Source organism: Varanus komodoensis, unplaced genomic scaffold (genome assembly GCF_004798865.1).
Source record: "Varanus komodoensis strain SLA01 unplaced genomic scaffold, ASM479886v1 scaffold20_1, whole genome shotgun sequence".
Classification (NCBI taxonomy): domain Eukaryota; kingdom Metazoa; phylum Chordata; class Lepidosauria; order Squamata; family Varanidae; genus Varanus; species Varanus komodoensis.
Window position 1 is genome coordinate 15,510,526 of NW_025335587.1, and position 19,983 is coordinate 15,530,508.

General features: G+C 50.0%; 1 protein-coding gene across 2 annotated transcripts in view; it reads right to left on the bottom strand.

The window, feature by feature from the left end:
- The window catches only part of SGSM2 (small G protein signaling modulator 2), a 65,015-nt gene extending 45,153 nt beyond the window's left edge, over positions 1-19,862 (bottom strand). For both annotated transcript variants that reach the window (XM_044429822.1, XM_044429820.1), the window contains exons 1-2: positions 19,829-19,862; positions 9,753-9,828 (exon numbers count right to left, since the gene is read on the bottom strand). In XM_044429822.1, the coding sequence (XP_044285757.1) occupies positions 9,753-9,816 (64 nt within the window). In that variant the 5' untranslated portion in view covers positions 9,817-9,828; positions 19,829-19,862. The remainder of the gene's footprint in view (positions 1-9,752; positions 9,829-19,828) is intronic.
- Positions 19,863-19,983: the final 121 nt, after the last annotated feature.

Sequence of the window (19,983 nt, forward strand, 5' to 3'; positions counted from 1 at the left end):
AGAATAGACAACGCAACCCCTAGTGATTTAAAGACCTATAGAGGTTATTTCTCGTTCTCATAGGTAAACTTGGAAATCACCCAGCCAGCCACCGTGAGTTCCCCCTTATGACACACGTCCTCGAGCGAAAATGCCAAAGCTGCTAAAATCCAGCTCTGGGGTTAAGCCTTCCAAAAGACAAAACCTGGCCTTTGCCATCACCCTGGACAAGCTTCTGCATTTGAAAGCATGGTTTGTCTAATTGCCGGCATTCAGGTATTCAGGTATTCAGGCATTTCCGCATTCAGGTAGAAAATAGATTTCCGTGCCGTTCAACTGATCTCCTCCGCTTCTTCTAGCAGAACGTACAAACAACAGCAATGCATAGCAATTATAACCACCACTTCAAGTCTCACCTCCAAGCATTTCATGAAGCACACTGCACCGACTGATTGGGAATGGTGCAACTATATTTCACATTATCAGGTTAAATGTCGATGTTTGGACCCTTTTTAGTATAGCTAGGGTGGGGAAACGCTGACCTCCCCCCCCCCCACCCTCGGTGCTGTGGAACTCCAACTTTCATGAGCTCCAGCCAGCATGGCCTATGATCAGGGATGATGGGGGTTGTAGGCCACGAAAGTCTGGAAGGCCATTGGTTCCCCATCCTGGCAATCATGTATGGGCTTTTCTGGCAATCTGATGGCTGCAGACAACTCTGTCATGGGTGCAAAGCCTGGAGAAGTGGCATCAACCGGTACCAGCTGCCACAACGGAGAGCAAAACAACTCCAACCTGCTCAGGTGGGTTCTTTGCAGCCACCTGTATTCTCAGGAGAGCACCTGGGTTGCAAGCTGGGCATCGAAATGGCTTTAGCTGGACCCCCAAGCCTCCACCCACCCTTTCGGGTCCACAGCACTGAGCCTGGATTTTGGGGGAAGCAGGGTTAAAAAATTAAGGCGTTGGGGAAAGGATTGAATGACAAAAGGGCGGGTCGAGGTTCTGAGCACACGAGAATACGCAGCTAACGTGCCAAGGCAGTGGCGGAAGATAAATAAAGAGGGGATGTGCGGGTTAGTTAGCAGAACCCAGTGTGTGCTGCCTTCCAGATTCCTTGGAGACCCCCTGTGCCCATGATCTTCCCTGCTTTGCTTGGGGAAAATTAACCCTGGGTGTCCGTACTGGAGCCGCTAAAGTCCAGCCAGCCAAGTGACCGTGAGGATTTCATCCAAAGCAACCGCCTTTCTCACCCCCGATGCTTTCCTTGTGAACTTGTTGGAGCAAGAGAGTTCCAGTGCTGCTCCTAGAAAAGGAGGGCAGCCGTCACTGCTTCTGTCTGCCGTGACAGAGCCTTCCGTGCTGCGATCCAGAGGCCTGATGCAGCTCCCTGCTTCCTGCCAGGAATAAATAGCACATTGCCATTATCCTGAGCCACCGTTGGCTATAAATAGACCTTAATGGACCGGCACATATGAAGAATTTTCTCTGCGCTGGCAGCACAGACTTTACTAAGGCTCCAGCAATCTAAGCAGTGACGAGAGCACTCCGAACCTGAGGTCAGCACTTTGCCGGTTACGCAGGACGGCGACACACACACATCCTGTTCCCTGGCTGTGTAAACCCATTGTTGGCTTTAGCAGCAATACAGCTGCAAGGGAACTAATATTAAACTTCTGGGAAGGACGGGGGTTGCTTAAAAAGGGGCCCTGGACAGCCAAGCCAAGCGAGGGCACCTTTGCTTTCTCCAGCTTCATGCCCATAAAACCTTCCAATGATGTGCACCATTCTGTTGGCTCCAATGCCCAGGGGGGTGGTCTATCCACTCTGTTTTTCAGCCTGAACTGTTCAGGACTACTCATATTGCGGAACGTCCTTCCCAGCCTCTGATCAGCACCACGGGCAGATCCTCCAAAGCAAGACTGGCTTTGAGGGGCTGTCCATGGTGCTGGAGTTTCTCCCAGAGGCCCGTTCAGGACCAGGGATAGCTCCTCCAAATTCAGGCTAACCGTCAGACTCGAGCCAGTGGTGGAGGGCTGGGGAAGTATGTTCCTAACTCTAGGCTCAAAGGTCTGTGTTCACAGCCCTTCTAATAGGTTACTGGAGATGGGTGCTTGAGTTGGAAAAACTAGCACCACACGGAGGCGGCCCAGGAAGGCTTCCAACCTGAAAACCCAGCGAGCCATCCATGTTGAAAATACTGGGCTAGGAGGGCCAAGGGCCCATCTCAGCATGGGCTGCCTTCTGACATTCCTAAGCCAATTAAAAGTCACCGCATCCTTTTCAAACTACTTTGACAGCTCCCCCAAAGTACCATGAGACTGTAGTTTTCTGCACCTTTCCTGACTCCTTGGTATTCCTTTTGGAGATAGGGCATCCAGATCCATAGCCGTTATTCCAAACTGGGTGAATATGAGGAAAAACGTCTTGGACAATCAGAGCAGTTTGGATGGTTGGAGCAGACAACCAATTTGGGGGGTGCTGTCCCTTACTGGCAGCTTCAACCAGAGGCGACGCAGCTCCCCAAGATCCTCTGGAGAGACTTGTGAGGTCAGGTCAAAGGCCCATCAAGCTGATGCCTCCAAGAGGCCAACAAACCAGGCACGAGGCAGATGGCTTTCCTCCGGCACTGCTCCACAGTGACACCTTTCCCCACGTGGGAATCACCCAGACTTCAGCTTTTCATCCGCCATGGACAGTGGCTGGGAATGCTGGAAGCTGTAGTCCAAACTATCTGGACCATGTTGAAAATATGGGACTCAAGAAGGCTGTGACCCTAAAGGCTGCATAGAGCCATTCACTGGTTTAATCCGTTCATTTATTTGCAGGATTTCTATACTGCTCCATATCCCAGCATGGAGATTTCAGAGCAGCAGCCACTAAACGATGCAGCAAGCCAGGTTACTTGGGGCATGCTAAGAAGCCATGGGCCCTTCTCCGCCTAAACTTGTGTTTGATTGAACCCTGGAAGCCTAACAATCCACTCAAAACAATGTCAATGAAATCCTGGCTGGTTAGCTGAGGAAGCAGGAAGTCCAAAGCAATGCAAGGATGGCACCTCTTGGGCCTTCAGAGGTAGGGAGGTCCCCAGGAATGGCGCCACCTTCCACGTCCACGGTCCATCTTTGGGGAGCCAAAGACATAAGCGCTGCTGGAGCTCTGGATTTCCTCCATCAAGCAGTGAGGGTCACACGGTGCAGCTTACAGAACCACCTCCTAAACTAGGTTTTCACAAAACACAGCTCCCCTCCTCACCATCTGTCAAAGGGCACCCAGGAAGCCCATGAGAGAAATTTCGAAGGGGAGAAGGGGGCCCAGGGACCAGCCAGCAGCTCCGCAGTCGAACCTTGCTATGCCGGGAAGTTGGGAGAGCAGGAAGCACTTTGTATGAAGGATGGTGTTTGTGGCACATGAGTCATGCGTGAGTGCTGGAGCTTTCTAAAATAGAACGGGAAGAACTGCCCCAACGGGGAAAAAACACGAGCTGTAATGCACCTCTTTGCACAAGCCAAGGCCGTGGAAAATGCAGCTTTCAATTCACTGAGGGGAGACGATTCAACAGCCGATCTCAGCTCCGTCGTTTGGAAACGTTCGTCACAGACACCCAATCGCATTCATGGCTTCAGGTGTGTGGGGTGGACTTTCTACAAAAATTAAGGCCACTTAGCAATGGCGAGCCAGCAAACAGGAGAGTTAACTTGGCACTCTTTAGACAACACACAATATAATCAAATGAAACTCGTAAGAGGCAAATGCCAAGTGATACTTGGATTTGGCTTCTGGATTAATAAACAACCCATTATCCATAAGTATGGATTCTTTTATCCGTTCATTTGGCAGTACAGAACACGCAACAACTTAACACAGAGAGAGCCCGTTCAGGCTTCTGCATAAAGCAAGGATGTAGAAAATGCAGCTCTGGGGAACAGATTTGTCCCTCTGAGATTCTCCCCAGCTGCTACTCTCCTTTCCGGGTTTCCCGACTTTTGAGCAGTGAGAGACTGAAGCAAAAACAGGCCAGCTCATCTGGCCAACTCCTTCTGCCTTCGGCTCTGCCCAGCCACTGGAATTCATCCCTTGGGCTGTGAGATGTCAGGCACCACCAATTAGAGGGTTATTTTAAGAGCAGGGGCTCTGGATTTAAATCCTGGCTGAGCCACAACATTCAAGGGGCCAGTCACCACTCCAGCCTCCACTCCCTGAATTCTTTGCCCAAGGGGCTGGGTGCCACAACCAGAAAGGCCTCTCCCAGCGGTTTCATGTAAATATGGAACAGCACCGGGGACAGTACAGAGCCCTGGGGAACCCCATGACGCAGCTGCCATGGGGTGGAGCAACTGCCCGCCGCACCACTTTCTGGAGCCGGTCAGCCAGGGAGGAGCAGAACCACCACAAAGCGATGCCTCCCACTCCTCACCCGTCCAGCCTGTCCAGAAGGACACTATAGTCGATGGTGTCGAAAGCCACTGAGGGGTCAAGGATAACGAGCAGGGTCACATTCCCCTGTCCCTCCCCCTGCAGAGGCCATCGTAGAGGGCGACCAAGGCCATCGCCATCCCATACCCAGCCTAAAACCCAAATAAAATGGATCCAGATAATTCGTATCTTCCAAGAGAACCAAGGTTCCATTTGGATGCCAGGAAGCACTTCCTGACAGTTAGGACCCCGAGGGTGTGGAATGGGCTTCCTCAGGAGGTCGTTGAGGCCCCATTGGTGCGGGTGTTCAAGGATAGGCTGGACATGCACATGGTTGGCATGTTGTGAGCTGAGCCAGCTGGAGCCAAGGGTCAAACTAGATGACCAAGGAGACCCCTTATGACTTGCTCTGTTTCTATGTTTCTAAGAGTGCCTGAAGCTGCTGAGCCGCCACCCACTCCAACACCCTGCCCAAAAATGGAAGGTTGGCCATGGGACGGTAGTTATCCAGCATCCTGGATCCAGGCCTGGCCTTTTTAGGAGTGGCCTAATTACAGCCTCCTTCAACGGGGCAGGGACCAGTCCCTCTCTCAGTGAGGCGCTGACAGCCTCCTGGACCCAGGGCCAAGCCACATCCACAGACCTCCCAACCAACTGAGTCGGGCATGTGGTTAATCAGACAGAGTCAAGCGCCTTGTCCACATCCTTGGGTCGCAACAGCAGAAACTCATCCAATGATGAAACATAAGATGGCGCTCTGGATACTTCCAAAGATTGATGTATACAAACAGCAGAGCCAAGCTCCTGGCGGATCCGAGTGATTTTCCCTTCAAAGTGCTGAGCAAATTCATCACAGCGAGCCATCGAGGGCTCTGGGGTCTCATCTGGTGAACCAGCTTGCAGAAGGCCCCGGACCACCCGAAATAACCCAGCTGGACGGCACTGTGAGGAAGCAAGAGAGGAGGCAAAGGAGTCACGCTTGTCCACTTTATTGCCACAGAAGAGGCTCGAGAGTGCCTCTTCGATCAGACTCGTCACGAGACTTCCTCCACCTGCGCTCCAGCCGGCTCCCTTCCCGGCTCATTGCCCTCAGCTCCTTGATATACCTGGGTGCAGCCGGGCTGGGTGGGAGGGGAGGGGGCACCTGGGCCGATCGTGTTGGTTGTCCGAGCCATTTCCCTATTCCAGAGGGTAACCTGGGCATCAGCAGGAGCGCCCACCCTATCAGCCGGATAATCCCCCAGAGTCCTTTGGAAGCCTTCGGGATCCATCAGACTCCGGGGGTGGGTCATCCTACTTGTCTCCCCACACTTGCGGAGGGGGAAAGGAGGTGACAAAACTTGACCAGGTCATGGTCCGACCATGGCAATGGGGTAGATGTTAACCCCACCACTATGGAACCGCCATCCACCTGCCCCGTCGAGAAACAAGAGTCCAGAGCGTGGCCTTCCTCATGTGCTGGCTTTAAGCACTGCTTGTTATCAAGGCTGTGGATTCCATATAATTCTCTATAAATGCCAGTTCGAATTTTAAGGGTGTGTTGTTTTTTAAAATAACCCAGTGCCTAGTGGGATGAATCAATTTAAAATCAGTCTTTCCTAACCTGGTGCTCTTAAAATGGCCACTGACTAAGGATGGTGGAACAGCAGACCAGCACATCCCGTGGCTCAGAAAAGCTGATTTGCACCAAAACAATTTTTTCTTAAAACCCAACTATAAAACCACAAGGATGAAAAAGCAATTTGCTTTCAGCTAGACAAAGCCATTAAAATCAATCATTTTAATCAAGTTTCCCTCATGTTTCCTGCAAGTGTCTGCCTCAGGAATCTTGCAATGCGATGTACACAGAGAAAAAGGTCATTGTTTTTCCTAGGATGGCCAGTGGAACATTCTGGGGAGGGGAAGACAGGGAACCACGAGCCAGTCGTGGCTGCGTGGCACTCCAGCGAACCTCCTTCACCCCAGTGAAAACCAGCAGCATCGCCACGGTTCCATTTGCTGGGGAGGAAATTATCCAAAGGTGCTTTTTCTCTCGTTTTCAGTCATTCCTCAAAGGGAGAGAAACAGTGCATTAGGGTAATCTGGAGGACTGCTCTTCACGTTAGGGGCAGCAAAGGAAAAAATGTCCAGATGATGGGAGAGTGTTATTTCTGTTTAGCCTTGTGCTTTTAGCTGTTCCACCCGTTTGCTTCATGCAAGCTGGCTGCAAACAAGCTGCCAGCAATTCAGCTCTGGCAAAGCAAGCCAGCCCAGGTCCTGCAGGGCCCCAGCCACTCCATTCACGCCCCCTTGGGACCACGCATGTCCTCAAAGGCAGCCTGCAGTCCAAGTCTAAACATTTCTGAGCTTGCAATGCGATTTGCAAAAGCCCCTCCCCAAAGAGAGCCTGCTTGGAAAGTAAGCACTAAAAATACACTTTTGTAAAACATAGAGACAGAGTGAGCCAGAAGGGTCTTTGGGGCCATCTAGTCTGACCCCTGGCTCCAGCCGGCTCCACTCATGCCATGCCCACCCTGTGCATGTCCAGTCTGTCCTTGAACACCCTCAGCAATGGGGCCTCAACCACCTCCCATGGAAGCCCATTCCATACCCTCAGGGTCCGAACCCTCAGGAAGTAATTCCTGGCACCCACCCTAAATCTTGGTTCCCTGAGCTTTGCTCCATTGGAATGCATCCTGCCCTCCACTGCAGGGGAGAAAAGGTCATGATCCACCTCCATGTGACACCCCCACACGTACCTGCATGTCGCCAACAGATCCCCTCTGAGTCTCCTCCTCTCCAAGCTAAAAAGACCCAGCTCCCTCAGCCTCTCCTCATACAGCTTCCTCTGCAAACCAGCCTCCATCCTAGTGGCCTTTGCTGCACCAATTCTTGCTATATCCCTCTTGTAATGAGGGGCCCGGAACTGAACACAGGACTCCAGCTGTGGGGGCACCAGAGCCAGAGAAAGTGGCAGTAACACCTCTCTCGATCTCGAAGCCACGCTTCTGGCTATGCAACCAAGGGTGGCATTCGCCCTCTTGACTGCTACTTCACACGGCTGACTCATGTTCAGCCTGCAGTCGACCAGCACCCCGAGGTCCCTTTCACAAGTGCTGCTCTCCAGCCACTTGTCACCTAACCTGTACTTATGACACCCATTCCTATGCCCCAAGTACAAGACCTTGCACTTATCCACACTGAACGCCATCCTGTTGTCTCCTGCCCACTGGACAGCAAAGAAAGATGCTTTAATCAATGGGAGAAAAGGGCTTGTGTTTCAATCACATACACAACTGATTTGCACTTTGGGGAGAATACAAATAAAAACGCATAAATGTTTGCGCATGCTAGCAATCCGACACGGACACGGCTCACAATGCAGAAAACCTCAGGAAGCTGGAGGTGCGACCCTTCGCACAGCCCTAGCAAAGAATGCTTCGGACCCACTGCAATCTTTCCTGTGCAGTGACGGATGCCTTCCCAGTGGACATCTGGGGATGTTATGCAGCAAATGTGTATTCAGAAGACACACCACCAATGCAAACAGCTGCGAGGTTGTGGTATCAGCCACAGAGGCCCTCCTCAATACAACACAATAGAGTCAATAGCTTGGAACCCAGCTTTCTTCTACAGAAGAGGCCTGGTGAGAGCTCTTTTTCTGTTTTCTTAAAACGCTGAAGCAAGTGACTATCGGTTCCTTTGAACAGCAGGTGTCCATCAAATCTAAGAACACTCAACCACACATGGAAGTAATCCTGAAAGATTCATTCAAGCACTTGTGTGCAGACGACAAAATACCAGCCAAGGGATTTTATAAAGGTATAAACCCACTTCGCCTCAAGTCAGATGTATATAAGCACTTCCAAAACGTGCCTGATTAGTCTACATTCAATACCGCCAGCTAAATGCTTCGTAACAATGGAAATGCACATCACAGTGGGCATCCCAACCTTGTCCTCCAGCACTCATGGCTCTGCATAATTTTTTGAACACTAGTGTTGCTTGTCTTTGGGGACATTATTCTACCCCATACATAGAACTGTGAGGCAAATGTCTCGTATGAAATGCTATTATTTGCCTAAAACAATAGCTCCCACCTCCATCAGCTTATAATCAGCAGAACAACAGATTTCAAGTTTCAGCTAGTATGGATCACTTGAAAGAAGAGTCTTTCCACTACTTTTTATCTTCCACTCTCTTTTTGGAATCAAAGCCAACACAGGTTTAAAGTTTCAACATTTCAGTGTTTGGGTATAAGACATTTTGGGCATGAGATATTTTGTACCCCAATACATTTACCTGGGTGGGGAAACAAAAGTGCCCCAGAGGCAAGAATCAATATATCCCTCAGGTATTTTATGCCCCAGGCATGCTTTGGTTTATAGAAAGAAAATATAAAAGGTGGGTGGCTGAAATTGGGGCATAAAATAAACACTTTATTTATTATCATATCCTAGAAGAATATATGCATGTACTAATTCCACAGGAAAGAAAAGCTTGAAGAGTAACAGCTTTCCAGGAAACATAACCACAAACCACATATAAACTTGAAGGAAACTGTGGTTTGTTTAAACTATGGTTAGAGAGAACAAGTGAGAAGAAAACCTTCATTTCAGAACACGGCATGTTCTCTCCGATCATAATTTAAGCAACCCATTGTTTCTCCCAAGTTTATATGTCATGAGAATCGTGGTTTAGTTTAACACTGGAAGCTAACATTTATTATTTCCTCCTTGTGGCTGCAAAAGAGGAACGACAGAGGACATGAAGCCTAAACACAAACCCTGGTATAAATGATTCAAACTGTATGATTATTATTACACTGCACTTACATCCACTCTGTTTTCATTCTCAGCACAACAACCCTGCAAGGTAGGTTAGGCTGTGAGTCCAGGACTGGCCAAACCTACCCGGTAAACACCATGGATGAGTGGGGACTAAAACCCAGATCTCCTGAGTCCCAGTCCTGCATTCCACACTGGCTTGCACATACCCCAAAAGAAATACAGAATTCCATTAGATTGTCTACCAGCGGCCATGTTGCCACTCTGACAGGAGATCAAACAGGCTTCAGAAGCAGCCAGGAAATACAGCCTGCAGACAAGCAATCCTGAACCCCCAGCTCCCTCTCTTGTCCCTTTAGCCCTCACCACAACAAAGGCTCACAAGTCCTCATCTAACACCCCGACTGGATGCTGCCACCAGAGCACAAGAGACAGACCCAGCTGTCTGCATCAGCACATGGAACTCTGAATGTCATTTCCTTGCAGAGAGCTTGAAGCTTTCGCAGCCACGGGCTGGAAAAAGCGCTCACCCAGCCAGAGAAACGATCAGGATGCGGCAGGCCAGCATCTCCGACCGGATGATTTGCTACTTACCACACAGCGCAATGACGTGGCTGCTGTCTTCATGGACAAACTTCCTGGTGACAGCTTCTTCCATGATTTGTTTCACCTGCAATTAAAAATAAAGAAAGCTGTAGGTGGAAATGGGTGTTCTGTGGCCATAAAAAAGCAGGAGGGAAACTGAGGTGACTGCCTGAGATCAAGGGGAATTATCTTGCTGCCAGCAGGCTAGGGATGGTGCAAAACGAGGCCAAATGGGGCAAAAAAAAATCCCAACTTCACATATTCATCTATACTTGGCCAGGAAGCGACCAAGAAAGAGTTCACGGTTAAGGCAGTCCACTCAGCCACCAGCAGTGAACCTGCTGTGAAAACGGCAGAGCTACCTCACAGGGTTGTTGTCGTGAATGCAAGAATAAGTGGGGAGAACTAGGGAAGCTACCTTGAGTTTCTTGGAAGGAAAAAAACGGGGCTGGATCAAAATGTAGTAATTGAATTAACACCACGTTGGGCATAATTAAGAAAGGAGCTGAGAAGAAAACTGGAAAGATCACACTCGTACAATTTGTTTATGGTGCAACTGCGGCAGGAATAGCGTGGATGGTTCCCGTTACCACAGCTAAAATGATCAAGGGAGTGGAATGACTCCTTCCATGGGGAAATCGGGGGGGGGGGTTACACCCCTTCCTGCCCCCCCTTTTTGCCTCCTCTTTGGAGAGGACACGGCATTGCTCAGTAGTTTCTACCCACACACACTTGCACTGCTCTAAGTCCCACCTTCCCCCGTATTTTCTTACCATAAACAGCTATCTGGGTTTCACCACAGTTCTTTCTTTGTAATATAAAAGTCTGCTTTAATTAGCAGTGTAAGCCGACAGCGCCCAGCTCGTTGTAACTTGTGTGGGCAAAGACACGTCTGTCCATTAGAGGTGTTCCAACGCTGTCTTTTTGGCTTCCTTCCCAGGGACAAAAACACACACAACTTTTTCCAAAGACGCTTTGCAGCAAAAATTGGAACTAGTGACCGATTGTTCAAAGAGCTTGCAACTAGTGACAGGCGACCATTTGGTTGGCCTCCTGGGTGTTTGCAATAAGAGCTTACCAAATTCTTTAGAAACATGATAAAGGAACTTGAGACTTTAAGAAAACAAATGCAGAGGGGAAAGCAAAACTGATGTATTAGTCCAACGCTTCTTAGAACAAAGTCTAAATGCACCCAAGACCAGATGAATGGGAAAGAAAAGCCAGTGTGGTGTAGTGGTTAAAAGCATGGGACTGGGACTCAGAGGATCTGGGTTCTAGTCCCCGCTCGGCCATGGAGCCAACTGGGTGACTTTGGGCCAGTCACAGACTCTCAGCCCAACCTACCTCACAGGGTTGTTGTTGTGGGGATAAGATGGAGGAGGAGAATGATGTAAGCTGCCTTGAGCCCTTTGTAGGAAAAAGGCAGGATATAAATCAGGGAGGGGAAAAAATGGGTACCGGAAGATGAAATTTTGATACTGATATTCCACAGCAGCAATATTTGAACAACAAATTAGCTTCCGGCACCCTCTCACTTCCCAGATGGATCAGAAAGCAAATCTAAAGAAGAGGATTTGGGAGTGGGGGTAGATATGTGGCCAGGTATGTGTGTGAATAAGAGAAAATGAAAGAGACAGAATGCTAAATTAAACAGACAAGTTCTTACAGGAAGAACTCTTGAAGGGCCAAAGTTGAAAGCTAAAGCGCTTCTCTCCTCGCCTGCTTTGAGCTACTTATCTATGGCTCACTGGGCCAAACACGATGCAAGGCCGGATTCCATGCCCAGATGCTCTTATCAGGAAAATCATTTATTTACAAAGTGCAGGCAGGGGCTACCATTCCTCACGGGACCAAAACAGTGCCATAAAAATGCAGAAGGCTTGAACAGCACACGGCTGGCTGGAAGTTGGGACAGAAGCACCGAACTGCAGCTTCTGGTTGCAGCGACGACCGGCTGCCTCAATTCAGATGGGGACCACAGTACTGGGGGAAGAGGCCTCTCCCATGCCAGGGATGCTATTTGTTCTGGAGACAGTGCTGGGGAACATGGACCAACGGGCAGCCTGGGACATTCTACTGCCTGAGATGCAGGACAAGCCAGCCGGAAGGTTCTTCAGCACCTGCTGCCCAGCCCAGGTGAGGTGAGGAGACCCACGGCAGGTCATGCCTTGCACATGCGTGCAAACGCTGTCCCCCGAGACCACACCAAGTCCCCCTCTCCACAGCACCAGCTGCTAGGATGGGTGCATCAGCCTGCCTCACAGCAGGGCCGGCCCTGGCCTGGCCTTCCTCCCTTTGGACTGCAACTCCCAGAATTCCCACCTAGCAGGGCCATTGACTGGGAATTCTGGGTGTTGCAGTCCAAATGCCTCTGCAGGCCCCCAGGTTGGGGGAGGCTGGGCTAGGTGAATGCAGGGCAGGGGGATGCGTATCCCCTGCCCAGGATCTCGTCTTCCAGTCTACATAATCTGGGTGAACTGTGCATGGGATTCAGGCTGCTGCGGGCCAGAAAAATGGCCTTTTTTGTGGTAGCTCCCACTTCGTGGATATTGCTCTGCAGACTGGTTCTTCTGGTGCTGTCCTTCGTAACTTTTAGGCCAAATTCCTGTCCTCTCATGCTTCTAATAACCTCTAAGGTCCTTTGTGTTTGCTGACAATTTATTTGCTAGCACACCGTGTATGTGAGAGAGAGAAGGGAACAGAAAGGACTTTCGAGTCCTTTCAGGTCATTAAATCCATCACAAATAAATAAAAGCATTCCACTGAGCCCAGGCTAAATTACCACCCATTTGGAAAGCTCAATTTCATTCCAAACACTGCTGTTCAACTACGACAACGACAACGTCAACAACAACGACAGAGACAGTTCAAGGGGAAATGACACTGGCCAGAATGTTAGCATCACCATGTCCAAACATTATTCCTAAACAAAATCGTCCTTGCACGCAGAAAAGTAGCCTGTTGGAGAGAAGGCTAGTTTTGAACCCCCTTCCCTGAGGTCTTAGCTTTCTAAAAGCAGGGAGTTTTGGATAACAGGAAGCATTTCATCACGGGGCCTATACCCAGCTGTTGAAGCAGAGCTGGCTGGAGCCAGGGGTCAGACTAGATGGCTTGGGAGACCCCCTCCTCACTCACTCTTTTTCTATGTTTTATGTTCATATATTGAGCCCTTGCAAGGCTGCCTTCTGAATTAGATGGAAGCCACCCTGGGAATCTTTTTGGCTGAGGAGTAATAAAAAATACCACCAGTAAATAAAGAAGCAGAGTATAACTCTTCCAAGCAAGCAAGGACTTCAGGCCATGCATAACTGTGCCATATAAGTTTTCTGAAGGGGGCCTTGATTGGCCAGATTATGGAAACTCTTCCCCAGAGAAGGTTCTTCTGTACCTAAAGCATCCATGACCCGGTTGCAGTCAAAGGTTGGAGCCACAGAACTACCAAGGAAAAGTCATAGTCCGGTGGCCATGGGTCTATGCGAACCTCACAGCCCGACAGCGCTGTCGAAAACATGAGATAACCGCTGCAAGAGTTCAGCTTGCCGTGCCTTTCCCAACCCCATCCAACATCTTCCCTGCCCAGATGTACTTTTCATGCCTTATTTCCAAGGTTCCTATCCCAGCCTTTCTGCAGCCCAAGAGGCAAAGAGCAAAATTACTCCTGAAGTTACAGGAGCTCCAGAACAAAACAAAAGTTACAGTAACTTGAGAAAAAAAATCTACTGAATTAAAAACATTTGCTGCCTGGCAGAAAAGAAGCAACAATGAAGCTTTTCATGAGAAGCTGTTGGAAATTCTTCCAACAAGGAGGGCTCCCATCTCTCTTTGGCTGACCAGAAGGAGAGAGCTAGTGAGAGGTTTTGGGAACACACGGCTTGATAGGAGAGGCGGGCAAGTTTTAAGATATCCAGGATCCGGGTCACTTATAGTTTCAGGAACAAAACCAGCACCTTGAATTGAGCCTGGAAAGAAATGGCTTACCTGGTCTGGAAACTTTAGGACTGCCAGGTGGTAAAAGTCACGTGAAAGTAGAAATTGCAACAGATTTAAAAAATTCTTACTGCCAATAGGATCAAGTTTCAGGATCCATCCCCCCAACCTAGGATGAAGAACGATCACCACACAATCATTCCTGTATGCCATCCAGAAATTGGCAGACCCAGTTCCAATCCAAAAGAAAAAGAAACCAACCAGCTGAAGAATGGCCCATTTTATGGTAGACTTACACAAACACACACAGACACACAGACACACACACACACACACAGTAACAATCATAGTAGGAAAGCAGTTGAGTCAAATTTTCAAGACGAAATCACAAGTGCACCTTTCTATTAAAGCCAAACCAATAAATTCCTTACCAGTGGGAATGGAAAGGCTGACAGAAAACCAAAAGCCAGAAAAGAATGTTTCCCAGGGACGATATTTGCAAAGGTTTGCCAGATATGGATCATTTGGGAGCACAGAAACGGCTTCCAATCTACCAAACAGATTGCTCAGAAATAGAACTCTCCATCACCAAGTTCCTGAATGGGCCCGTGGCTGTTTTAAGATCAAGCATGCTGTGCTGCTATTAAAGGGTCTGAGAATAAGTGGCACAAGGAGAGAGAAAACAGAAAGGAGGAGGAAAAACATAGGAACCGTTGGAACAATCCGATAGCAAGGGCATTAACTGGTATGCGTAGGATTGGCCGGGATTCTTCCAAAAGGCATTTTGGGGGGAGAACGGAGGGGTCGCAGATGCAGGTTGGTGCAGGTTGGGCATGGGGTGCCCCCCAGTCTTGGCCAGGGCCCCAGGGCCCTGGTGCCAAGACACCATTTTAAATGGAGTCCACTGGAAATTGTTGGCCCTTGGTCGGGGGCCTCTGGCCACTGCGTTTTCACAGTCTGCCTCGAAGGCCATGAAGGGCAGCCAAAATGGCAGCTCCTGGCTCAGAAGCAGCCAGGATGAACTCAGCATGAAGGCTCGGGGGCACTGGGGCTCAGCGGGGCTGGGGCAGGGGCACCGCCATGGCTGAACCCAATGGCCCTCTCCCCCCTTCCAACGCTGCCCTTCTAGGATTCAGTCCCACACGCAGAACATGACAGATTTCCAAAGTATTTCGGGAGGACTATTGTTTGAGGCAGCTTTCTCCAAGCTGGTCCCTTTGAGATGTGTTGGACTACAACTCCCAGCATGCCCAGCCTGCCAATGGCGGGACTGTCAGAGGTTGTTGGGAGGAGCAGGTCCACATGTCCAGAAGGGACCAGGTAGGGGACGGCTGATTTTGGTTCATCCTAGTCCTTCTTCCTAAAGAGCTGGGAGTCGGGGATGATGGGAATTGTAGGCAAGCACCATCTGCAGGGGTCCAGGTTGCCCACTTCTGTTTCAAGCATTGTGGTGCTAAATAAAGGGAGGCCCAGGCGGGAGGCCTTCTTATGTGAAACGTCATAAACTCCCCATACTTGGGGAGCGCGGATCTGGTAGGATCCAGGGTACAACAGCATCAGAACGCAAGGCAGTCCAAATCAGCCAAGTGGTACAGTCCCACCCAGCTCCAGGTTCAGGAGCTCTTGAAGAACAAACTGCACAAGGGAAATCCACAAATTTTCCACCCCGCATTGCTGAGTGGAAAAAAAATACCATCTGGTGAACTCGCATCAGCAGCTGGAGGGGATCTCACCCGCCACACAAAGGATGCATCGAAAGTACGCAATTTATGGCGACCAAGGGCTTAGATCAGCCCTCTGCAGCCTGGTGCCCCACAAATGCATCAGACTGCAACTCCCATCATGCCCAGCCTGTAAAGCCCTTGGCGGTCCCTCTTGCAACAGGTAGGAGGCTGTGCGAAGTTGGCTTAGATGGTCCTCAAAGGGGAGGAATCATGGAGGAGGAGGAGGAGGAAAAGGAAGATAAGTTGACCAATGGCAGCAAGACATTAAGGGGCTTCCAGGTTTCAAGGCAGTACAGAAATCAGCACAAATGGCAAGAAGAGACATTTGCAGCCCCCTTGAGAGCCTGCTTGAGAGCTTCTGAAAAGCCACCAAATGAAGGTCCGGCAGACTATTGGTCCAGTCTAGCAGAGCTCTGTTAAGGATGTTTTTGAAAATACGCCTCCTCCACCAAACATGGCAGTCCCTGCTAAATACTGAAATGTTGCTCTCACGCTAAGCAACACTTGGCTCCCCATCTTCTTGAGAGCTTACAGTGTGGGACAAGGAAAGAAAGGCGTCAGCCCACATAGATCACTTCCACCCAGCTAGAAATGGAAGCCTCTGACACAATCCCTTGACGATCCTCTCATACCAAAACCGAACACAGATTTTTCACCATTCACTCTTACCAACTCCTTGGTTCCCCAAAACCCAAACACAAGACCTGTGTCCATAACACACCTCTCCTCCATTGCTCTCTCTCCTCTCTCCCATACACAAGAGGGAACGTTTTGTTCCAAATGTTCTGACGGCCCCCACCTTTCCCCCTCCACTTCCCCCTCTCTTCCAGACTTGTAAAACAGTACATGGTTCTTTGAAGCTATAGACATGTTCCTGTACAAACACATTTATTTATTTATTTATTTATGAATGAATGAATGAATGAATATTTGTACGTCGTCCTTTGCAAGAGCCTCAGGACGGCTTACACAATAAAATACAAATATCTAACATAACAAACAAATTAACGACCCACTCTGGCTGCAATGAAAATATGATAACATTTAATATTAAAACGTATTAAAATATTGATTAAATAAAAAGGTCTTAACCTGGTGCTGAAAAATATATAATGACGGTGCCAGGCAGACCTCTCTGGGGAGCACATTCATTATCATTACTATTACTATTATTATTATGGAAAGGGGCAGATTCAAAGCCCTGTTCTTGATAATATACTCTATGACTGAAGTGCAAAAAGAAATCAAGAGTGAGAAAGCAAGTATTTCAGAGCACCGGTTGGGAATCCCTCTTAAAGAGGGATAAGGAGCAAAAGCTGTCCCTGAGGAATAAGATGCGCTCTGAAACTAAAGGAGTGCATGGATCCTCGAAATCGCAACCATTCGGAATCAACAAGGGGGACCAAGCTGCAACATAAGAGGTGCAGCGTTTGAAGCTCCTCTCCCTGCTGCTAGTGATCCAGGAAGCATTTCTTGAACCTTCAGAACTCACTGTCCTCGTTGGGCTTCCTTCCATAAAGTCTGTAGTTAATCTAAAGACTTCCGTGTGCTTTTGCAGGCTGGCTAAAAAAAGTGCCTTCCTCTTGTGTGTGTTTAGCATGCGCAGCCTGAAGATCGGAAAGAGGGAAATATTAATTTCTGGTGGAACGAGCCAGACAGAGTGTGAACATCGTAGTGCTGGGAATATCGGCAAAGGAAAGATATCTCTTATCTGTGAATATCTCCTCTCCTCGATCAGATTGCTAACTGTCCGTAAGCAGAATTCAAGTATTTATTTCTGAGATGTGACTTCATGAGCTTACGCCGCTAGGAATAAAAGAACCTTTGGCAGACCAGTCCCTTGACTCAGATTGGAGTCTAGGTACATATTGCATATGCGTTACATGCTCCAAGAGAGATTTCTGGTTCCTGCGAAACATAAGCCAAGAGACAGATGTATCAGCCACCCAAACACAATGCCTGGTTCTCCCAATTCCCCAGACTGAGGCCTGAAATGTTCAGACAGATAAATTGATAGGGTACAAAACTACCTGATGGCTTGAAAAGTCGTGAGGCCTGCTGCCTGTGCTCTCACGCTCTCGCTCTCGCTCTCTCAGTACGTGATTCTAGCATGAAATTTAAGATTCATTGAATAGAAGGGCTTCCAAATCTCTGAAGAGGTATTTCCCCTTGTCACCATTGCTCTCATAAACCGACACACAGAAGAGGAAATCCTCTTATAACACATTCTTAAGTTGGCATTCACGCTTCCTCCCTCCCTCTCTGACAAGATGGCATCCCCCCCCACACACAAACACAAAGAGAGAGAGATTTGAGGAGGAAAAAGGAGGAGGAGGAGGAGGAGGAGGAGGAGAAAAAAAAGAGCTCTCTCTGAATCAGTGCTGCCTGGGACACGTTTATGCATCTTCTCCAAAGGAAAAGGCACACACACCTTCCTTCTCATTCGCCTTCAGCATCCTCCTGTTATTCATATGCAAATTTATGCAGCTTTTAGTTAATTGATGGAGCAACACTTCCATGGTATAATCATCTAAGATTCATCCAGCCAGAGGGTGACATGAAACGCACCAGAGATGCAGAACTGAATAAACCTCTCATAGTTTTTGAATGAATTCTCCTGTGGTCCCCCCACCCACCCACCCTCCCCTAAACACACACACACACACACACACACACACACACACAGAAGCAAATACGGCAGGCAGGGCAGAAGCGCCTGCGTCACCAAGCCTCTGCAACTGGGAAGGAGTGGGCAGAGAGGGAGACAGGCTCAGCACAGAAATGAACCCAGGAGGCGACCCCAGAACCAGAGGAGGCTCACAAAAGAGGGATAACACAATTCAGGGCACAAGTCGCAGGCCGCATGGCTTGCCATTTGCACTTGTGTTGCTTCCCGCTTGTGTCTGGTGCTTGCTTTGGGTCCCAGTATTTGCACTACCATAATATATAATTTTGGGAACACTGTTGCCAAAGGCTCCCAGGCCCTGGGTGAGGGAGGAGCAGACTTGGAGCTTATGGGATCTACTCTGGGTTGCCTTTCTTAAACAGAACCCGGAGAGCCATCCAAGGAAAGGCGATTTTAAAGCTAGAACAGGTACTGAGTACCAGAACCGTACTAACACCCTGGTCCTTGCATGTAAACAGCACTCCCGCTTGCCCCAAGCTTTTTATTCCTTTCAGCGGATTTACTCTTATGTGTTTTTGGAGGGGGTCCATTTTGCAGTGCACCATCTTCCACCCTTGCCAGCTTCCTGGCAAATCACCCCGCAGTTCTTTTGCTTTGCTCACAAAACCATCGGCCACAACGTGTCCCTGGGCCAGGAGCAAAACTCTGGTGTGCTGCTCAAGCCAGATTCAACCCATGAATGATCAGGGCAGTGAGAGAGAAAAAAAACTTCCCCATCTGAGCCCTTGGAGTACTGAGGTCGAGGGCTCACAGCAGCCCTCCCCTGACACCCATAACTGCCATGCCCATCGAGAGCAGCAGCCAATTCCAAGGTGAACAGCACTCTGCACATGCTCACAAACGCTACTGGTTACAGCAAGATGTTAGAAAGACGACTTCTACTAGGCAGCACGTTGTGTAGTTCTGCCCCCCACCCCACCCCCGCTGGCAGGACCTTTCCCACTGCCTGCTGCTCCAGAGTCCATCCTTGGCGGAGAGAAGGTCCTCAGTTCAACCTTAGCACTTCCAGGTAGGCAGGAGAAAGTTTTCACCTGGCCCAGTGGCCTAAGGCAGGGCTGGAGTCCCCTTTCACTAGGGACCTGGACGTGGGGCTGGGGGCGTTGCTTGGCAGCTTCCATGCCCAAGTCCGCAAACCCAGAGCCCAATTTGAGCAGAGGAGGGTGGGCTTCCTAGCGTGGGAAAGGAAAAAGCTCTCCGCACATGCCCCAGGGCGGTGTCACCCACTACCACTCACATAACTGAGCTAGGGAGGCCTGCAGGGAAACAGATGCTGGAGCTGAAGCCCTGCATCAGCCCAGCCAGACCAGCTCCAAAGTAAATCCAATTCGGAGAACGGTCTACATCTTGCTGCGCACACACGAGCATTCCCCTGGGTCCCGTTCCGGCCAAACGGGCCAGTTGCCGCAAAATGCAAGGTGCTGCTGAAGAAGAGCACCTCTGAGCATGCACAGAGGGCTTTCTCTCCCCACCGAGCAGACACAAACGCTCTTTCTTACCGGTCCCCCTCCCTCCCTCCCCCCTCCCAGGACGAGGAGAAATCCCTCGGCCCGCAAGCGCCAGCGCCTCTCCGGGCGCGCAGCGGGGCCCCCCAAAACGCACCCGGCCCACCCCCCGCATCTTCGTGCGCGCGCAGGCTCTCCTCGCGAGGAGCGGCGCCGAGGAAGCCTGCGCGGGAGGCGGGCGGGGCGGCCGCCCCGGAGGCGCCCCAGGAGGGGCAGGTGGGGAGCAAGCGCCCCCGTGCCCCTTACCTCCTTCTTGACGTTCCACAGCAATTTCTCCTTCGCGGCGTCTTCGGAGCAGCTCATGGCGTGGCGTGGCGCGGCGCGGCGGGGCGGGGCAGGGCGCGGGGCACCTGCAGCCCTGGCCGGGGCGGAGGAGGCGGCGGCGGCGGGGACGGGACGGG